The following is a 23,503-nucleotide window of genomic DNA, read 5'->3' as shown; positions in this document are numbered from 1 at the left end:
CACTACCACTACTACCTATATTAGAACTAACACCACTCCAAACTATAATATCACTACCATTACTACCTATTAGCACTACCACTACTCCCACCTATAATATCACTACCACTACTACCTAAATTAGCACTAACATTACTCCCACCTATGATATCACTACCACTACTAACTATATTAGCACTAACACCACTCCCTCCTATAATATCACTACCACTAGTGTCTATATTAGCACTAACACAACTCCCTCCTATAATATCACTACCACTACTACCTATATTAGCACTAACACCACTCCCACCAATACCATCACTACCACTACAGCCTATATTAGCACTAACACCACTCCCTCTTCCACCTATAATATCACTACCACCACCTATACCAGTACCAAATAAAACACTGCTTCAACATATACCTAATATACACCTGTATTCCTCCCTATGACATATATCACATATACACCTACACTACCACCTATATCTCCACCTCCTCTACCAACAGTACCTTTTCCACCATGCGTTCAGCACTGCCCCTCCTTTGAATGTGGGGGTCCCGCTGGTACTGAGACATCACATGCTGGGGTATGACCAGGGGCCCTCTGTCCAGACTCCGGTAGATGGGCCCAGCGGTGTCACCCATGGCCGCTGAGTCCGACAAGCGGTGACGCATTCGAGGTTCCTCTTGTTCTGTTAAGACAAATCATGAATAGAATCAAGCTACGAGTCTGTGTTATTGACTTAAGTCATGAATAAAGACCAATAATTGTACAGATGAAGATGAAAAAATGGTTAATGTTAAGTAATGAAGTTGAAATGTCCTTGGTTAGCTACAAACATGTGATCTCACATGAACCTTAAGGGAAAGATTTGTAAAAGGTTCGATCCAAATGTTATTTGAATGACATAACTTGGATGCTTCAGTTATATGAATGCCTTAAGTATACCCCAATCTTTACAAGGTATTCAAGCAAATAATGATTCCCAAATACATGAATTTACAGTAATGAAGATGTGCATCTGTGACAAAATAACATCTAGAAATATCAAGAAACATGACTTTAGGATGACAAACTTCTTGAATCGTTTTCTGATCAATCGAAGAAAAGATATGTATTGCAACTACTTTCAATTATTATTTTACAGTTATTTAGGAGATAAACATACTGTGTTGGAAAATCAGCGGTATATAACAAAATTATAATAGCTCTAAATTTTGTATTTAAAACCTCACGCTATATACCGCTGATTTTCAAACACAATACATTTATCTCCATTCTGCCATTACCATGCTATTCAGATTTCAAACAAATACTTAACGTGTTGGAAAATCAGAGGTATATAACGTGATTATATACCTCTGGATGACTTTGATTAACCAATCACAATCCAGTATTTACTGAAATCATGGTAGAATCATATTTATATTACAATGTTACATCAAGTCATGCTTTTTGGTTTCTGTAAAATGTGTCAACGTTTTGGAAAGATGAACCTAAACTTTAGAATAATGGTGCACTGTGTAAAGTTAAGAAATTGTTTTCAGGACTTTGGAATACACAGATGTATAAATTTTTCTACATACGTACCTTTTACTTTTATCACTACAAATTATTACTTTGTGACCTATGACTGCTAAATTGAGTCAAATAATGTGGTCTCAATCATTTGAAAATTACAAATAAATGTATTGACGAACATCACACCGTACCCTGTTATTTGAACCACCATTAGCTACCCAAAAAATGCAGTTGAGATAAACACCTTCTCCCATACATGCTCTTTGAATATTTACAGCATTCCAACCAGGTAACCATTCCATATTCCCATCACAGCTGCAGTAAACCACTTTATGCCAAAGCAGCCATTACGGAGCACCAATAAACCAACAGTATTCATTGAAATACAATCAAAACACCACTGAAGATAACACACAAGCAAGTATTCTGACACATCTGTAACGCATTCCCTCATGGGGTAGGTGGGTGTGAATGGTCACAATGTACTAATATGGTGATAGCAAGATTGTTTTATGCTGTGATCAGCAATATTCCATGGCCTTTGATTTGTGAGCTCTCTTAGAGCTAACTTAGTTAATGCTAATGTATGACACTTACGACTATCTCAGCGCTAAGAGAGCTTCGATAATCTAGGTCCAGGTAATTCTGAGGTCTGTAAAATGTCTGGACAGGAATATCTAGTGGCTAACATCGATCTACTGAGACATGGCGACCAAGTCAGTGAGCCTTACCACACGATCCCATTAGTCACTTTATGACAATCATGGGTTGTTGCCAGCCAATTCTAACCCTGATGTTCAGTGGGATGCATCAGTAGGTTATGCATAATGATCTTATCCTTAGATAATATCTACTATCTCAGGTCTATTAGTGAGTGACTGAGTTTAGTTTTACGCCCCCCTATACTACTCACAAGTTAAACGCCACCCAAATATCATATTTTTCTGAAGTTAATCATGACGTGACTGATTAGTTATGTGAAGAAAATCTTTAACCTATATTTCGCAGTATACTAAGTATATTGGAGTTGTATTGTACTTACACTGACACCTGTCAACCATGATTCAAGTTACTGTTACTCAGATGCACTTTGAACAGAACATTTTGTGTTACTGCTTACAGACATTTTTTGCTTAAACATAGGAGTGACATTATATATTTTGGATGCAGAATGCTGTGATGCAGGTTATCCTGTTATCCCATTTTTTAATGATATTTTATAGTTTGGATGCAGAATGTGTTTTCCCATTTTTTCATGCAACATTTTTTCACTGAAGTGAAATAATCAGTTCAGGATGTAATTCATGTATAGTCACCTTGGGATGCCACAAATGCTTTGGTTGTACTTAATGACCGTTTGTAACACATGATAAAATCAAATAATCCATGTACAACATACCATATTCACCCTATAAAGTAATTACTTCATGTAACTTTTAATTATTCAAACTGAAGCAATTTTGCACATATAGATCCAATGTCAACTAAACTGAAGATGACAAGAATTTTTATGGATGATCAACTTCTTTATTGCAGGGTAGCGACGTTTCGGTATAGATTCTTATACCGTTTTCAAGCGTGTGTTTTCACACGCTTGAAAACGGTATAAGAATCTATACCGAAACGTCGCTACCCTGCAATAAAGAAGTTGATCATCCATAAAAATTCTTGTCATCTTCATCTCAGCAACTTCTAGAATGCCTCTCAAACAGGTCAACTAAACTGAAATGTTTTAAGTAACTTTCACTGTGCAAGACAGGTACGATATCCTACAAGAAATGTTACGAGATCTATGGCTTATGAGAGCATTGTGAAACAGCGTCCAGGTAATAACGCTTTGAACCCTTTATGGATGGGGTCCCAGATAAATATTGCCATACACCCTCACGTCATTTCAGCACTTTCCTTATAATTTGTTGGTTGTATAGACAAGACAATATGGACTGTCATGAGCAATCTTCTTCAAACAGTGCTACAAGTTTACTCTATATCTGCAGATTAGGACTGAAGGGGTGTGTTAGAGAGTTCATGGGGCAAAGACATTACAAAAATGTTTCCTTGAAACCCCAAACCCACATGGTACTTGTGTTCATGAAGATGCGACGATGGACAATGGTGCGATTAAAGCTTGTAGACTGCAATATTTCAGAGACAAAAATGATAACATAAACAAGCTTAGAACCCTGGATATCATGAGGCTTCACAACATTGAGATACTACATGATCACATCAGCTACAGTCATGCACACGACGCCATACCACCTGTGTCTCAGTGTACAACATCTAGAAGCCACAACAGCTGATTGTTGACTGATTACCTCGAATAAATAGCAGACCCACTGCAGACAGACTACACAGCATTAGCTTTTGCTCTTTACCATGACAATAAGTTCTCATATATTTTCTTCAGTCTTGACTTTCAATGCGTACATGCCACAGATTAATTTAGTATCTAAAACTGACTTGAGTGAAATTATGAATAATAGAGATGAAATGTAAGCGTGTATTGTGGAAAATACAGATGCTTGAAATTAAAACACATATTTACACCTATGGCCTTTCAGTTTTCATTAGTTGGTTTACATCAAAACATAGATAAGAATTTCATGTAAGTGTTTGGAAAACAAGTCAGGTTAGTTCCACTACTTAAGAGAATACAGAACTCATACGTCAAACCATTACAGAGGTATATTTGTCAAACCGAAAGTTAACTGATTGTGATTTTGTGTTACAGTAACAACTTTTGTACCTTATTCACCATTTAAAATAACTGTGTTATTTTATTTTTCATTTAAAGTATTTGTAAAACATTCAGCCCAAAATACTTTTGCCTTCTCATTTCCAATTTTTCTGTTATGTAAACCAACTAAAAAAATTCGGCCTAAGAAACTGTAAAATTGTGCAGTGCAAATTATTCCAAACAGGACTGTATTAAACTTCAAGTCCAAATGTTCTACACGCTATAAAGGCAATAAACCTAATCTCCACTAAGTGATTTTTCATTTGGAATAATAAAATAAAGAGTAAATATAGATTCATTGAACATAGTTAGTCCAGATACTAAGTAATTTGATGCAATGATAATGAAACGACAAGTCTTATGATAACTGCCTCATCAGTGGCCTATGGAAAGCACTAAAACTACTGTAAGCATGTACAGCCGTCCTAGGTTCATCAAACACATGCCTTTACCCAAACCTACCTCTTACACGGTCCTTTCTCCAGTTTTTGAAAAAGTTCAAGAATTTACCACCTATCCCCGAAAATACACAAGAAAAATAATAAATCTCCTCTATATGGCAAAAAACATTGGAACTAAAACGATGAGATTAATTTGACCAGAAAATTACATTGTGAGGATGATGAGTAATGCAAATTCTATGGTAGTTGTTTACATGGTTAGGACGTGAAATAATTTCTCTTGCATTTAATGTTGTAGGTGAAGCATAACAGGAGAGGGTTTCACATTATTCCAATCAGGATATATGGAAAATTGACTATTTGTCAATAAAAGCATTTTCCTTCCATTTGAAATCAAATTGAATCAACTGCCCACACACCATACAAATTCATCTCATCATTTTAATTCATAACAATAAATACACAACTACCAAGTACCTAGCAATATTCTAGAATGTAAACTAGCCAGTATTTGAGTTTAGAAAACAGAAATAACAGGAATTCCAAGTTATCAATTTATCAAGAACAGATATAAAAGTGAATGCTTGTCACTGGGTGACAACCTACCGCAATCATATATCTTTCTCAAATATCATATTCGGTTTTCAAGGATCCTTTTCCTTCCTTGAAGGATGATACCTATTTCCTAAGCATAATATTCCTGAATTATTCTCTTACAAAATAGCTACAATCACAGAAAATTAACTCCCCTGTGACTAATATTAGCTCGATGTAAGAAAACAGCTGACAGCAATTCTTAAAACCTGTAACTTTTTTATCTAGTCCCAACATTTTACAGAGGCATCACAGGTTACATCTTCTTCAAAAAACATTGTACAAATATTATACTGGGTATATTTCAGTAAACACATTTCAGTTAGCACATCCTCTGCATTTGATGGGCTGGCATTTCAGGCAATTAGCCCTGAATACCTACAAGTAGTTCACACAAACTTACACGCCCTTGAATCTTGTTACCATTTCACTGACCAATCAAATGCTGAGACATAGGAGAAGAGATGGGAAAGTTGGGGGTGTACATATAGACGCAACTTCAGTTAACAAGATTGTTTATGACTTAAATTCCCAGAAAACTATCATGCAAAATGGCTGCCATGTTGTTGAGGTTGGTTTGCAACTTGCATTCTGATTGGTCTGTAAGAATGAGTATTGTAGCACATCAAAAAGGCCCAAACTTTTGAAGGTCCCGTTATTTGAGATTGTGAGAACCACAAGATGGATCAAGGTGTTACAGCAGAAGGATCATGTAAGTCTGAATCCTGACCCCTCTATTTTGCCTATATTGCTACAGAAACTTTGTTGAAAATGTGAAACAAATCAACTGATGATTACACACTATGCCAAGAAAGTGTAATCCTAAATATAGCAAATGTTAAGTCAACTGATGGACAATCAATCTTTTTCTCAACCCATATAATCACCAATGGTGATGCAAAATAATATCAAATGATGACATTAACAGGGTTTTATATGAAGAGAGCAATCTGCATTACAATGTAGACCTAGAGGTCAATACAGGTGTTTAGAGACCTTTTATCAGATGACCATGTATTAAAGTTATGGTATATAAGTACTGGAACACACTACACGTAAACAAAGAGTGTTTCACAGACGATACCAACTTGACAATAATAACAGCTATAAAAATATTGAGGAAAAGATACTAAAGAAACATAGACATTCCCCTGTTATTTTTTAACAAACATATAATATGACCAGTATATTATTGATGGGTTTGGACAATTTCCAGAAGAACTAACATTTCTCATTTCATTATCTACATAAATGAAATTTAAAATCTAAATTCATTTAACTTTGGAACTTGTAGGCAAATACAGAAAACCAAATGTTTCTTACTCATGCATGGTAAATATGCTCAATATGGAGCATCACTCAAACTATTTATAAGAAATAATTTTAAACTTCAACCTGTTCCAGAAACGAGATTGAAACACATTCTGAAAATAGTCCAATGCCTTTGAGTATTCATTGTCTTGAAACAGCGACATAAGGAATGATGAACATGATGAAGACGAACCTGGAGCCAAGTAATGACGTGATCGGCTGGGTGAGGTTGGAGGCGTTCTCACTGCATTTGGGTACTGTGTGGGGCGCTGATAGCCAGTCAGGCCCTCTGGGGTCATCCGAGCAACAGCCATCGCCTGGAATACAACAAGAATCATGAGTGACGAGAATCAAATTGAATCCAATATTGAATTCACAGATTCTAATACATTTACTTATCGTTTACATCAATTTTCACAAAATAATATGATTGCAATGAATGAGGAAATTATTCAAATATAATAAATCATAAAAAAGGAAATTGTTCAGAGAAGTGATTTTCTTGTAGAAATCATGGCGTTGGTAATTTTATGGTCTTCAGTGACAAAAATGATCGACAATAACATGGATTAAAATGTCCGAGACACTGAACAAATATTTACATGAGGAAGTAGTCTGATAAACTTATGAAATGAAATCATGCTGTATAGAGATTTTTAGTAGGTGTTAGTAATACTACTAGTAAGAATACTAGCTATACATAAATTTACTCGTGGTATATTTTCATTGTGAATGCTTGGACTAGATCTAAATTAAACATTCAGAGGTTATGTCAACATATTAAAAATCATCTATCAGGAAAATAAATGCAACTTAGTAACAAATTATTAACTGACACATGATGAAAATAATTAAGCTGGGGTTCGGTTAATCACAACATCAAGAGACATGTCAAAGATGCACACATCTGAAATTCTGTCCCAGTATGTAGACCATTTAATACTTTTTTTTCTAAAAACATGTATATATAATTTCATACTATTACAGTATGTCTTTGTGTATTCTCAATATATATCTTCTGACAATTATTTCAGGCCAAGTCTGTCACAAAGTTACCATGTTTCATACAGTTTTTGTTTTTGTTCCATTTGCCCCAAATAACTTGGGTGTTTGTAAGTGAGTGTATGCTGGACGTTGTGATATACATACATACGTATGCTCATGCAATGCTGTAAGCAGTAACTTTGGACTATACCACACCAGGCCACACTTCTAGCAAGTAAAACACTGCACCTGGGGGGTTACCTGAGCCTGCGTCAATCGCAAAGGCTCTGCAACTTTTCTCATCAAAGGATTTTCATCACTGTCCTGTTTCCCTATGCAACCCAACTTGAAGGATGCGCCTCGGCGACTCAGTTTCCGCGGTGGTGGCGTCGGAGGGGTCTGTTCACGTTCATAGTCACTATCCTCTTGTGGAAGGCTGAAATGGCACATGCAGAAAACACAATAACAACAAACTTACTGTAATTAGCACCTGGCTCACCCACTAGTTTAAAGACAGAGCAGGCCATTTTGGTTATTGAAAAACTCAGAACTGCAATTAGGAGTGTTTTGTCTATACATCCGTCAGTGCTCTTTGTTTGTAAAAAACAGTGAGTAAGTAAACAACAAAAACAAACAGCAATGAGGGTTGGTTCAGGGGCTCCAGAAGATGTCTCTGTCTTTAGCATTCAGGAGATTTTTCAAACACACTCACTGCATCAAAATCTAAACATAGCTACATTTCTGCCTTATGAAGTCAGCAATGACATCTGTGTTTTAGTACCCTTGTCATCAAGGAGAATGTTTTCCAGGGTGATGTTAAAATAACCCGTGAAGATAACCTGCGTAGAATTGCCCTTCAGTAACCCATGCTCATCGTAAGAGGCAACTAGCAATATTAGGTGATTTGTTTGACACGTCATTGTATCCCATTTGTGTAGATTGATGCTCATACTGTTCATCACTGGATTGTCTGGTTCAGACTCTATTATTTACGGAAAATGTATTAATAATATAAATAATGAAATCCATTCCTTACTCACTGAACAGAAAATGTATTCACCAGTGAAAAGTGATAAATACAAGGATTACAATTAAGTTTCTATAATGAAGGTGTTACATGTTAATCAGGGTCACAGAATACAACCTTAAATAAGTCCCACCTACAACTAAAAGTTCAATAACTTCACTGTCCATTGAAAGATTTGCTTGTCTCCACCATTGTGGCTCTATTTTCAAACATTTGATGAGATGAAAATCATCAAAAAGTTCACTGAATCTCAAACTTCAAGTTGAGATTAAATGCTAAATAATGAAAACAAAATACAAATCTAATCCTTTTGATGCAATATGTTCGGGGATGATTTTCCATGTCTTCCTTTCAATAACAATCTTTTTCAAAATGGCTGCCAAGGACAGGATTATGAGCTGTTACAGGGAAACAAGCCAGTCTTCAAAGAAAGCAAATGATTGTTAAAGTTAATAAAGAACTCACTCCCTGTAGACATAAATGCCATGCTTCTTGGTCATCTCTGGAGGATTGAGGACATGAGTACGGTTGTTAGGTATCACGTGTTCACCGAGCACAAGCGGCTGGGGGGAGGTAGCAGAAGAGTGCGTAACAACAGTTTCCAGGTCGGAGTCTCCCCCCTGTCCCTCATCTCCCTCCCCTTCAACTCCTTCCTCCCCTTCACTCTCTTCACCTTCTGAGGATACCTCACTGTAACAGATTCCATGGCCCTGTTAAACCATTGCCACTTAACTTTGATCATCTGAACTCATTGTAACAGATTCCATGGTCCTGTTAAACCATTGCTACAGAACTTCGATCATCTGAACTCACTGTAACAGATTCCATGGCCCAGAAAACTAGTAGCACTTAACTTCGATCATCTGAACTCACTGTAACAGATTCCATGGTCCTCATAAACCACTGCCACTATCTTTGATTCATCTGAACTCACTGTAACAGACTTCATAACCCTGTTAAACCACTGCAACTTAACTTTGATTGTCTTAACCCAATGAAACAGATTCCAAGGCCCTGTTAAACAACTGACACTATCTTTAATTCATCTGAACTCACTGTAACAGATTAAATGGCCCTGATAAACCATTGCCACTTAACCTTGGTCATCTGAACTCACTGTAGCAGATTCCCCAGTGTCACTTAACTTCAATCATCTAATTCACTGTAACGGATTCCACGCATGGTCCTGCTAAACCGTTGATCATCTAATCTCACAGTATCAGATTCCATGGCCCTGTCAAATCACTGTCACTGATTTCTGATTGTTTGAATTCACTGTAACAGATTCGAACACTGTGCTAAACCATTGCTTCTTAACCTTGACCATCAAAACTCATGTAAAGTGCTCACACAGCCGTGTTAAACCAATGCAAAATACACATCAGGCTATCAGAACTCAATGTATTCCCAAGGCCTTGTTAAACCATGGCCACATAACCCTAAATATCTTCTCTCAGTGTACTCCCAAGGCCTCATTAAACCATTGCCACATAACCCTAAATATCCAATCTGAAGATACTCCCATGGTCTTGTTAAACCATTGCAACCTTAAACATGTAAAAAGGCTTGTTAAACCATTGCCTTTAACCTTAATTATAGCATCTTACTGAAATGGATTTGGCATCTTTACCACCACAATTAAAAACATAATCAGATGTATTTCTACACAAGTTCTCTGTAATCTTTGTGCAATCCCTTAAAGTTATTACACAAATGCTCTTGTAAGATTCCATGAGGGAAGAGCATCTTGACCCCCATATGTGATGTCACCAAAAGGACAAGGAAAACAAAGGTTCAGTCAGGGGTCTCAAAGTAAACAACAAATAACAGAGTAATCTGGGTAAACAGTGTTAAGGTAGGGTAAACCAGAAAACAAACTCAATCCTGGGGAGATAACTCCATCTCACCTGCTCTTCTCTGACTGTTCACTCACAGATTGCTCACTCGATTCACTGTTAATATTTTTTCATTTGTTTTACATTCCATAGGAAACTTCATTTGGTAAGATAAAAAAATACAGTCTTCCCCACAATCTATATCAGATTACTTCACCATAACACATTCCTACTGAATACAGTAATTCCATGTCATTCATGACTTTGCTACACCTAATAAGTCTACAGCGATCGACATAAACATCATAATGATTGTGTCACATATCGGAATGGTTTCCTTAGACCATGCATTGTTTTCTATGATAGGAAGTCTCTGGACAATATGATGTGTTTCAGAAAAACCTGGACATCCAGTAAACAATTAATTATTTTTAAAAGCAAAATTAGATGAATATTCTGTATAAGTATCAGACAGATTGACATCCTTTCCTTGCAAGTATACTTCAGCGGAGAAGGCCAAGCATCTTATAAAAGAAAGGGGGAGAACTCTACCTTGACTTGCTGTCTCGTCTGTGGTCTTTAGTTGGCTCAGGTGGTATATTGAGCGATGGACGGGGTGATGGTGTATGGTTCATCTGGTTCCGGCTCTCCAGGTTCAGGTGATTACAAGATCCGGTGGCCAAGTTACCATTGATGTTCTCCTTAATTAACCAAGTGTTAACAGGAGAAACCTTGGGGTTCTCCTCTCCAGGCTTCCCCTTAAGTGATTGTGTGCGGTTTAAGAATGGAAGAATTGGTCGTGTGTATCCCGCAATGGCACTAACCACACTGCCGAACAGACCATGATTTCTCTGAAAAGAATCACATCAACAAAACATTTTAACACAAACTGTTCAAAAATAATCACATTACGCTTCCTGTTTGTTCTTTCCTCATCCAAAAATAGTTTGGACACAGTTCTTACATCTCAAACATCTGTCACTATTCATTAAACACAGGAACTGACAGTCCATTTGATTGAGATGACTGCCCGAAGGGTGACCAGGTTAAACAACAGATGCACTAACTCTATATCACCATCATCAGCTGCTCCAACTGACATGAGCCAATAAAAGCACAATACAGATGAACTGAACCGGGGAATGTTTCAACTTAGAAGGAAGATTGTAATACAATGGCATGGCCACAATATAGAAACAAAGATGAAAAAAAAAGATACTTGCTCAGCTTCATGCCAAAATAAAGTTTGCTATCTTACATATAAGGAAACAACATATATTCTATATGTATATTTCACAGTTATAGGATAACAACAGTTGTCATGTATATACTATGACTGTTATAGACAAGATAAAAGCCATATAGTAGAGTTGTTACTATACATATGATTATAGGATTAGAGAGTACAGGTGTATATTGAACTGAAACAAATTTCAAAGAGCTCCTTTGAAGACATAGCAGCTGCAGTTGCATCCATTTCCTTGTTAATACAATGAACTGTTTATCAAACAATATCATATTAATCGTAGGGGTGTGCTGGATTTTGGATATGGACGAAAGGTGAAGATTAATTTCTGTTAACGGAGAATGGGAAGATCTTGACAGAGGGTGAAAAAGAACTCTGCAATCGTGGGTGAAAAAATATAATTGTGCACAAACTGGAGGTATGCTCTTGATCCATAATCAGATTTGTAAAAAACACTTTGATGCGACTATAAAATGTATGTACCATCTTTGAAATAATTTTTGAGAAAGGTTTTCAAATATAGTTTAAGAATACTGTGCACCTGTGAAATTGAATATTAAGCTTTACCAACCCTATGCATAGGTTCTTCTATATCTTTATCTAAGAATTCCTCGTCATCCAAATTTCCTGATATGGCGCGTCGTATTTCCGGCCCAAGGTCGTGAACTGCTCGCAGACCCGCCTAAAAGACAAACACATCAGGTCTCTAGTGCTACACAAGGGAGATAATCTGCATTACTTATCTGTTAGTAAAGAAGGCTTAGTTTTTTTTTTGCAAAGTGGGGGGCCATTTTTCAAGAGTCATAAAGATATATGTTTTGTTTTCTCAAAGCATCGAAAGGCAGTTTTTTTTTAAAACCTTTCTTCAGAAAAAAAAAGTCAAGTGCTCATGTCACTGACAGATCTCATAGAACCCATGAAATCAATTTTAGCAGAACAAATCACTCATCTTGAATAAATGGATATAAAGATCTAGTTGAATATATTGGACAATTTAATAATAGTTTGTATGAAACATAATTGTTTCACACAATCCCTACAAAAAAAATTATCTTTAAAGTCCTAAATGTGAACATGAGCCCAAACTTATCATTTAGTTTTCTATACCAAGACTGGCATATATGCAAAAATGGCCCAACACTAATGAGACAGTAAAACGGAAAGCCATAGAAGAAGGGAGCCAAAAGATGGGATAAGAAAGGACACAAATTCCGGGATGAAGCAGTGTTGAAGGTCAGAATGTCAAGCAATTGAATTTCTCCATGTCAACATTGGCCAAGGTTGAAGTGCTGTAGAGACCATTTCTGTGCAGAATCTAGTTCTATATCAGGACTATCCTAACTAGCTATAGTATCTACTACCTGATCAAAAGTGCAAAATTTCTCATCCAAAATGCTGAAAGCAATACAGGTTATTCAGATGCAGAAAAATATTTTCTTTTTAAAAAAATATTCTAAACTATATATTACCTTAAATAAAAAGTGCTCTATCCTAACTTCCATAGAGGAATGTAAGCTACAGCCCCTATACTTTGTTACAGGATGTTTTCCTGGCAAGCAACATTCTTGTGGGATGGCAAAGCTCAACAAGCAAAGTGAAGTCCTTGAAAAGCATTCACATGCATGGTTATTCACAGAAAAAAAACTGTAGCATGTTATGTTTCATTAGCTATCGCCAAGCCATACATTCAAGCATGGGCAGAACAAGGAGAGTCTGAAGTTCATCACCGTCTAATTGGTGCCTATGTTTCACATTACAAGTAACTGTTTGTTTAGGGAGGGTCAGCAAGTTCTTTATTTAACATGCTGACTACCTTTGGTTCTTGACCAATAAAGAGCTAGGAAAGAAATAGGGTATTATTTAACAAATACTGGAGTGAATGAAATGATTTTACACAATTCAGGTAAGTATCTTCCTTCTTTCATGTGGATCTATATCTTTCCACATTCATCAAAGGTGTGTTCTTGTTTTTTGGATGGCGGACAAACTGCGGAAATTGTATCCTCATGTATGATGGCAGGTGCAATCTCTAGTACTGGTATATTTACACTTATTCAGATACTTGTTTAAAAACATTCATCTCACAAATATCTTTATTCTAGGGAAGCAAATATTTTCTGAAGAACTTTCAATGTGCAGCTTCTGTCACTTATGAATACAAGTGACAAATCCCCATCCTGTATCCGAAGAAATCTGCGCTAAAAAGTAGTACACTGTATGATTCCAGCCGTTTGCGATAACACCAGGTGTTCAAAATAAAGTGAGCACATCCTGCCCTAACTGACAACACAGCCTATCTGCTACAACGATGGATGACTCACTGATACATGATCAGCCGACAGATACAGGGAGTCAAAGCTGAACAACATGCATTTCTCATCAGTATTTCAACTGCACCATGGCACGTAGACAGTTTTGTTATGCACCTTTACAGAGTATTGAACAAAATACCAGGGAATTCCTACAACCTATTTGCTCAATTTCTAAATGTGTGTGCAGTGATTTTGTACTAAATCTCTATGTAGAATTGAACAAAACTTTTCTATATAAAATAACAACCAAATTATATAAATTCATGCTTAATGTTCGACTGATAAAACAAATTAACATAGACATATATATCTAGCATCTTACTAGCATAAATTTGGTTAGTCACAGCTCTGTGTACTAAGGCTAGGTAGTGTATGTCTATGAGATTAGCAAGCAGCAATGCACTATCTAACAGCATAGCTACATATATAGGAACAAATCTGGTAAATAAATACATATGTGCTATATATACAATACAAACATTCTGAAGTACTACATAACAAACAGTATGGTTATATGATGGAGATGAATAGACGATGATGCAACACTAGTAAATAGAGAGTAACAGAAGGGCTCTTAGTATTGATGGCTAAATATTTTTCATGCATTGATTGATGTATACAAGGATAAATATGGATAAATAATTAATCCATTCAAGGAAGACTGACATCATAGATATTACTAACATGAAGATGTAAGACTTGGATCCGTGGCAGGAATATGGCAAACTGTCACGTTTACGGCATATTCTGTTCTTAGGTTAGAATATTCAGGCCTGTTTTTGAACTTGGGAAATGGAATTTTGTTTTATACAACAAAAAAACTTATGCTGAGGCTTTAGTTGGGGTTGCTGTTGGTTATTTCTAGTGATAGCTACAGCCTGCCAATGTTGATGAATATGTCAAATCACAACCGCAAGGGATGTGAAAGTTAACTCCCTTGTCTGTGGATGACAAACTTTATCTTTTGAGAAGTTTCAGCACTGAACAGCTTAAAACAGCAACCTGAGAGACCTAAAACAACATACACTTTATCTACTTTTGAAGTGGTGGGCATTGAGGTGGCCCAGTGGTTAAAGTGTGTATTTGTTAGAGCTGTGACGATATATCGTAGTATCGATAATCGTGATATTTTTTTTAACGATAAATATATGGATACTTTTTTTGTATCGTGATGTATAACATTAACCTCAAAATTGTTAACTGTCACTAGAAACACTGTTACCTGATATCAAAATATATGTTTCTAATGAAAATAGCTGTGTATCCAATTGTATTGCCTCGTCCCAAAATATCATGATACGTACCGTATCATGAATTTTCTGTATCGTCAAACCTCTAGTGTTTGTCATGACAAAGATGGAAGTTCGATTCGACCACATTGGTACAATTAATATACAATAGCTACTGCCACAAATCTGACCCACTGAATTGCCTATTGTGTTTGTTCATGAACCTAAAATTGTGTTGATCAGTGCAATTTCGGAATTATTCATTGATCTTGTGTGATCAGTTTCATTCTCTATGAACTCATTTACGGGTTAAACTTTGTGTTTCCTTTTGAAAATCACCTTACAATAAGATGATGAAATTAATGTAAAAAAAGGTGCATTTGTTTTCGAATGAATTTCATCATTCAACACTAACATATGATCTGATCCTCAGCACAGTAAAGGGATAGTATATACCAGATGATGGCGTTGCCATTTAGGAGATATTCATTTTTAATGCCTGAAAGCATTTCAACACTTTGCCATAGATAACTACCCTGCCATAGCTCTCAGTCCTATAAATATGCTTGGATATAATTTCATGCTAAAATTTAAAAATTGAAGATATTGTAAGTCATACTTTTTCATAATTATACACCACTGTTTGAGAAAATGAATAATAATTATGCATTATAAAATAGAAATGAAATAAAAAGAACTTTTAACACATTTATAGAGTTTTGAAAAGAATAATGACTTCTTACACTTATGTTTGATCTATTTGGGCAGACAACAGGATTGTACTTTTACAGCATAAAATATCTATAGTCTAATTCAACAAATCTCAATCACTCTTTTAGCTCACCAACACAATGTGGCGAATTACTGTTCAAAATCATTACAATCAAAAACTAAATATTTTGCACAATTTCGGTACATATTCTTGTGAGAATCACTTTTGTGTGCATTCCAACATTCATGAGGTGAGCTAAAATCATCTGTTTCAAAATCCATTTTCACTATCTCGCAGATATATAACTTGAAATAAGTTATCTTTCAAGACATATCACAGAGCTACTGGATTTACAATTTGAAGTTGTCAAGGTGGAACAGACATAGGCATTGTTGGGTCCCTGCCCATTCCTCAAGTCGTGATGACGACACGTGTTGCTGTGTTTGATGGAGCTTCAAGTGCTCCTTTTTGTTGACTGGTACTACAGGTGACACTGGTGGATTCTGGGTAAGACTTATTCCTCATCAAAACTAGTCTGGACATGTCAAGCAGCCATACACACTTCATGTGATATGTGAAACAATCTTACAACACTGAACCCAGTATCTCCCCATCTCACAGGACAAAGCCAATGGTACCAAGTTGGTTGGTGGCTGCTTGTCCTGCATAAGATCCAGGTTCTGTTTCTACGTACAAACCCATTCTCCGTATCACCCTCCTTCAACACAATGCTGCGATTCTAACACACACAAACGCAGTAAATAACTGAAGACTTTTAATCCCCAACTCACACACTATTCTGAAATAAAACATATCCTCATCACATGGATTTTGAAACAGAACACACTATTCTAGAAAAGGAGACCTGAAAGGTACTTACATGCAAAGCGTTGGTATGTTCCTGGCCTTTCTGAATCTTTTGCATTTGTTCTTTGCGTTTCTTAAAGCGCCGGAAATAGTCTTGGATAAGAAATGTTGCATAGAATTTCCCCACTGTGACATCGTCATCCCCTGAAATCCAATGCAGTCTTCCCAATTAGTATACGTCTCAAAACAGTTGGTGAGATAATGCAGAAAGATGCCTGGTATATATATACATATATACAATATCATTCCAGGAAGACACTGCTACACAGGACATGGGACATACAGAATATGCCATATTCAGCCACAGGAATGTAGTTGCACTGGTTATGTTGCTATGGATACAGAATGCACATGGACTATGTTAGCATTGCCCTGGATTGGGATGTAACATGGCAGTTAAGATACAGGATGCTTCCAACGATATTAGCTTGTACATTTACACAAGATTCGGCACCATTTGGAGAAAAGGTTCACATTTCTACAATGTATACTGTTACATGATTGAAAATTGTAATATCAGTTGTTTGGTTAGAGAAAGAAAACAGGATTAGGCTCAAAACATTTCCTTTGGAAATAGATACTTCCAAATAAATTATTTCACTTATATTTGCCACCCAAAAATCAGTAATTTTACAATTTTAATATAAAGTGTTTAATCACAACCATATGATACTAATTGGAAATTTGTGAAAGAAGTTTACATTGACAACTTCCAGGATATTCTCACATGAATAGGCCATAGTCTTGCATGGTGTGTAATGGGAGATAATCCTACAAAATATGAACATTTCTCAAATGCCATCCTCTAAAGCTCTAAATGATATACTGAGCTTGCAGAATATACACATACAATAATACATATATTAATCATAGCTCCATAGATCACAATAGCTTGGCATATACTTCAGGCATAGACAATGACATACAATTACATCAATATATAAGAGACAACAGTACCAAGTATGGTACATCATTGAGAGGATTATACCACTGCAAGCAACAGGGTGCTAAATATCATCAGCTTCGCAAACAAAAAATGCACTCTTTGTTTTAAAAATAACCACTGCGCTTATGATATCATAAGACCAAAGTTTTGAAAAATCTCACCTACAGTAATAAAATATAAGAAACGTGGGGACAACGATCAATCTTGTGACTGCTGTCAATATTACATTGACAATGATGGATGAACTAAAAACAACAGACAGATCAAATTGTTCACGTGTACAGCTGCTTGGGAGCTATTCTGTCCCCGAATTCCACCCTGCTGAAGCTGATGCTGTTCAGCTTGAATGTTAACATGCTCTTCTATAGTTACTAACTACACACATGGTGAGTACTACATCTAGAGACTGTGCATCATCTACATCATATTCCAGGTGCCAACATCAGATGAATAGCGCTAAGAAATCTCCGCAACATATCCCATGGCAAAATAATCTGATAAGTGTGTAACACAAATACCAAATATGAAATTAGATTTTGGGAAGTATGAAAATGAAAATTAATATTGTTTTCAAAATCAGTTCTAAAGATCTCAAATTTTGTTGAGACATATTATAGTTAGCATTGAAATTCAAGTAACCCAGGAGTTTCAACTGAGTTTTGATGCACCTGAAACATGGGTGATCCTCCCCACAGTCTGTGTATGATTCATCTGAGTGAATACATGTACCTGAACACTACCACACGTCAGCGTGTATCTCTAACTCCGCCAGCAGAGGGCGCTAGAACACGGTGCCACCGCACTCAAAATGTGACTTGTCAAAACTTACACTTAACCAAATTTGTCAAGTTAAGCAGTAACAATTTTCACCTTAACATCAAACATTGGAAGACGATAATTTATTGTATACAAAATTTCACGCTCACTAATATGAGACAGAAGCTGAGCTATTTCATACAATGTGTATGTTGTGACAAGCCTCCTGACCAGATGAAAATCTCTGAATGCACTGATCGAATCATGACACAATAAATGCATCAGCTACACATCATTGCAATTTCCATGTTTTTGAAAATAATTTGGTATACTGTCCAGTCATTCTTCAGCTGTGCACAGAGGGATCCCCATTGATCAAGCTTCTCTCAGGCAGACGGGCAGAAAGCCCATGGGGAGATAACTCATTCCATACTTGCCTGGACCTAGCATTATTGTACAGTGATTCCTAAATTTGGTCATTGAAAGACCAACTTCACATATCAGATGTGACTACTGACTTCATGAAAAAAAATCTCTCTTCTCTTAAACTGCAGAAGTTTTAACATTAGAATGATCCTCGACTGCAACAGTCTCCATTGAAGAGCAATCAGAGAAAGATAAGATATGGTACGCATGGTTTCCATGGAATCATACATGTGTATCAGTACTACTGAAAATCTGATTTGGTATTACAGCCAAAATACTGGACTCTTGGCAATGACGAAATAGGGGTTGTGTATTCACAGAAATCAGATATGCTTGAAACCACTGATGGTTGTGTTACTACAAAATGATCAGGTATTTTAGTAAATAACTTGAACACACAGTCATAAAAATATGGATTTACTGTTACTATGGTATCTACATTTCCAACCTGGATCTTTGGCTTGACAAACTATGATTACTACGTTACACCCACAATGCAGCTTGGTATTATGGTAAATGTCATCACATTCGTGAAATGTGTAGACATCTGCTTGCGGTACTCAAAACAATATGGTAAGCTATCAGTTACCTACAAACTAACAAACTGAACCACAGATCACCAGTGTCACCACTTCACCAACTTCCAAAAAATATAATATAATATATATTTTGAAAGAGAAACTGTAAGTATATTTCAATAGCAGCCATCATGAATATAACTCTATAACCTATCACCTCTTGTATCCTATTGGGAAATTCATCTCCTGTCTAACCTAGCACCTCAAGACATGAGTTACCTCCCCTTGTCTCGACTGAGATGAGAGAAGGAAGGAAGAAGTTTCGACGATAAAACCAGAAAAAACCTACTGCCAGCTGGAGGGACGACTTGATCAAGAAGTTTAGGACTTGTCCTCTTCCAGATTTTTTTGATAACAGCTCTGAGCTCTTCATTGGCTGTGTCGATGTTGCCCTCCACTTTGATCTTCAGCGATGTCCTCACTAGTGCAAACAGTGTTGCATTGAACATTACCGTACCATCACTGTTCAGTGGCATGTTCATGCTGACTAGTCTCTGCAAGGACAGCATAAAAATATTTAAACTTCATTTTTATGAAGAGGTTTATGGATTGTTTTCTTGAAAAACCCGAGTACAAAAAAATATACACAAACGCAAAAGGCATTCAATTCCTAGTCAAATATAGCATCATTTTTTGTTGCATACCAAATACGTGGTCATGAATGCATGTTCAAATTGGTCAACAATAGGATGACATCATCACAAAGATCCCTTGCAAGGATGGGAGAACCACATGCGCCTAGTGACTGCAAGTTCTACGATCTCCAGCGAGTTAAGATTAATAATATAAAGTGCCGTTGAGATTGACATCCTAGGATGAAGGGAAAGTGCCTCTGAGTGTTATATAAATAGATTACAATATATCAGAAACATATAATGGTATGAATAATTAAAAAGGGGGACTGCTATATACATAGATTATAATATAATATAAATATATAAAGGTATTAATAAAAAAGGGGAGCATACCAAAGATGCAGGAAAAAAATGATTTTGGTTCCGCTGAAGCTCTGGTTAGCATTTACTAATCTACTACTCACCTTGCAGGCTACCCTGTGTGGACATAGTTTGCCAAAGCCAAGTGGTGGAGAGATCTTCCTCAGCAAAGTTACAACATCTAAATGTTTGATTCGACCTCTGAAACAACAATTACAACAGTCAAAGTTTGCTAATCATAATTATATTGCTTGCAATTATAGCTTTATTATCAAAAGGTAACAATGCAAAGTCCAAATACGGTTTTGTTACAGGTGAAAACATTCAAATAGCACCAATTTGTTTGCATTATACTAGAATAGTGCTTTTAAATCATGCATAACTATCAAAGTAAAAATAAAATATGCAACTTTGAAAAAAATCAACCTCAAACAAGTTTGTTTAAAAAAAAGTCAATCACACAGAGACTAATTTTTCCACACTGGATTTGTCATACTTAAACTTGTAACTAGACAAGAAAATATAAAAACAGAAGTTATTTAAATACATTTCAAAATTCAAAAAACAAAAAGAAACAACATAAAAAATGAGAAAAGATGACACTAAGCAAACATTAGTCAATTTAGAGAAAATATCAGTAATTACATGAAAGACTTGAAATTTCAAATGATAAATTATTGATATACAAATACAAGACAATACTCAATAATGCCCCCAAACTTAGACCATGAAAGTTTCAATACAAACCCTGAACTATACTTACTTTGCTTCTGGGTCATATTCTGACCAAAGTCGAACAAACTCGTCAAGATGATGCGGACCAAGGATTGACCAATCACGAGTCAAATAGTCAAAGTTGTCCATGATAACAGCCACAAACAGGTTAATAATCTGTAATGATATACAACAAATGAACTCCAAAACTGATGACTAGATGAGATACTTAGACAATGCTGTTTTATGGCACAGTCAGCACTATTTCAGGAGTGTTATGATGGCAACTATGATTGGATCAAGTCATGGCTAATCATTGTTTAATCTCCTCAACGTTGGTGTTAAACTGTTTAAACTTTATGTATTTCATGACAACTGTGCCATGCAATATTTTCATAGATTCAAAGTATTATTTTTGATGTCACATCTAAAATCAGTTTGTAAATATATATATACGAGATATACAATTCTTGATACTAGACGTAAAAATGAATAACACAAACACTAACCAGAAATGAACAAAGAATGTAAAATGAGATGAAGTAGATAAAAGCGAAGTTGTTTCCACAAATGCTTTCTTCATGATTGGTGTCGTTGCCGGAGCCTAGGTTGGGGTCAGCCATTCTGTCACACCGTACACCAGGTCGGTTTACACAGTCCAGCATTATGTTCTGCCATGCCTCTCCTGTGGCAGATCTGTAACAACACAAGTCCGTTAGCATCTTGCTATCTACCATTAGCAAACACAATCTACGGAAGTATGATGATAAACAGAGTTTAAAACAACCCCATCTTTCAAAGATGCTTTTGTCCATGATGGTCGACCCATGAAGATCAGGGTCAGAATTTATCTTCAGTAACCCATGTTTGACAAATAAGATTGGGTGGTCAGGCCTGCTTACTTTTTTGACACATGTTATCATATCCCAAGAGCGTGAACAATACTCATGATGTTAATCACTGGATTGTCTGGTCCAGACTGGATTATTAAAGCCCATCGCCAATACTGTAATACTGCTGAGTACTACTTTAAACAACCATTCAACCATGTAAGTGGCATGAAAATATATTAAGTCACTCATTCACTCAGGATGTAGCGAAACAACCGTGACAACAATGTGGACATCACACTTACCTAAAGAGCACCAGCACCGCATGCGGAAAGGTTTGGAAGTTGTTATTCCTGTGGATTTCGGTATCGTCATCTAGTCGTATCTTACCAAACACCTGCAACACCACAGAGATCAGTGTCATCAAACATTCACAACAACTAAACTACACATTCAGAACAATATACCATACATTGTAGTCTGTTTGCAGTGAAAACATACCACTGAATTTCACTTTAAGCAAAAAAGTAAATCGTATAAAGTAAAATTAACATTGCGAATTCTCATAATTTTACCTTGCCAATTGAACAATTCAATCTCAGAATTTTAATGAACTTAGGATGAAAGTTCTTTATCAACCATCATAGTTTCAAATCGCTATTACTGGTTTATACTACAATGGGGTATGCGCTTTAAATGAAACACTAAGTAGGGTTGGTCTAAGTTAATGCTTATCACATACTGCACATGTATTTGTTTCTTTGTTCCAACCACTGCACTCACTCCCTTTGTAATACAAACCAATAATAACGATTTCAAACTATAGTCATTTCGAAACAACTTTTATCCTAAGGTTAAAAAAATTCTGAGATTTAAATGTTCCGTTGGCAAGGTAAATATGAGGATTTGTGATCTTAATTTCATATATTTCATTTACTAATTTGTATAAAGTGACATTCATCGGTTACATGGTCATTTGACAGTAAGACCCTTGGTATCCATATTTCCTTCAGCCTCTTTGAATCTATATTTCTTTGAGCTTTCAGAAGTGAACGTGATACAGTGCTGTTACATGCCAGTGCACATATTAGATGACTTGATACATATATTTGTCCACTAATCTTGAGGACAGCCTCCCTGGTCTAGCAGTTTGAGTGTCACCCCACATGGTCAGTGGCTTCCTCCTTGCCTACATCATACTACAGACATTAAAAGATGGTACTTTTTATTACAGTTACACATCACAATGTGAAAAAGACAAGGACTAGTCAGCTCTTGGAAATCAATTTCGGTCCGTGTTACTGGAGCAATTTTAACTAAGCCAGAATTAGTCCTATAACAAGCAGCTACACACCTCAGCAAGCACTGGTGTAACAATACTGTTCACGACACTGAAGATCATTTCACATCAAATAGCAGTTTGATATGTGCAAGTCTCCGACATTACAACCAGGTGAATGACATATATCTGCAATCTAATAAAGGAGTCATAAAATTTCTGACCCCCCACAATAGGATGAGAACACTCAGCAACCCTTTCTACACTA

General features: G+C 36.2%; 1 protein-coding gene across 10 annotated transcripts in view; it reads right to left on the bottom strand.

Moving 5' to 3' along the window:
* The window catches only part of LOC137297056 (muscle calcium channel subunit alpha-1-like), a 121,235-nt gene that overhangs the window by 6,967 nt on the left and 90,765 nt on the right, over nucleotides 1-23,503 (bottom strand). For 3 of the 10 annotated variants that reach the window (XM_067829010.1, XM_067829009.1, XM_067829011.1), the window contains exons 33-45: nucleotides 22,262-22,353; nucleotides 21,636-21,822; nucleotides 21,176-21,303; nucleotides 20,517-20,613; nucleotides 19,767-19,971; nucleotides 16,785-16,915; nucleotides 12,223-12,333; nucleotides 10,958-11,256; nucleotides 9,036-9,260; nucleotides 7,793-7,979; nucleotides 6,753-6,876; nucleotides 4,716-4,766; nucleotides 502-683 (exon numbers count right to left, since the gene is read on the bottom strand). In XM_067829010.1, the coding sequence (XP_067685111.1) occupies nucleotides 502-683; nucleotides 4,716-4,766; nucleotides 6,753-6,876; nucleotides 7,793-7,979; nucleotides 9,036-9,260; nucleotides 10,958-11,256; nucleotides 12,223-12,333; nucleotides 16,785-16,915; nucleotides 19,767-19,971; nucleotides 20,517-20,613; nucleotides 21,176-21,303; nucleotides 21,636-21,822; nucleotides 22,262-22,353 (2,019 nt within the window). Of the gene's footprint in view, nucleotides 1-501; nucleotides 684-1,565; nucleotides 3,853-4,715; nucleotides 4,767-6,752; nucleotides 6,877-7,792; nucleotides 7,980-9,035; nucleotides 9,261-10,477; nucleotides 10,523-10,957; nucleotides 11,257-12,222; nucleotides 12,334-16,784; nucleotides 16,916-19,766; nucleotides 19,972-20,516; nucleotides 20,614-21,175; nucleotides 21,304-21,635; nucleotides 21,823-22,261; nucleotides 22,354-23,503 lie in introns of those variants that run through there. The other 7 variants (XM_067829016.1, XM_067829012.1, XM_067829018.1 and 4 more) reach the window with 7 other exon arrangements.

Source organism: Haliotis asinina, chromosome 9, assembly GCF_037392515.1.
Source record: "Haliotis asinina isolate JCU_RB_2024 chromosome 9, JCU_Hal_asi_v2, whole genome shotgun sequence".
NCBI classification, from domain to species: domain Eukaryota; kingdom Metazoa; phylum Mollusca; class Gastropoda; order Lepetellida; family Haliotidae; genus Haliotis; species Haliotis asinina.
The sequence above is the reverse complement of the archived record's forward strand: the minus strand, read 5'-3'. Positions and strand labels throughout refer to the sequence as shown.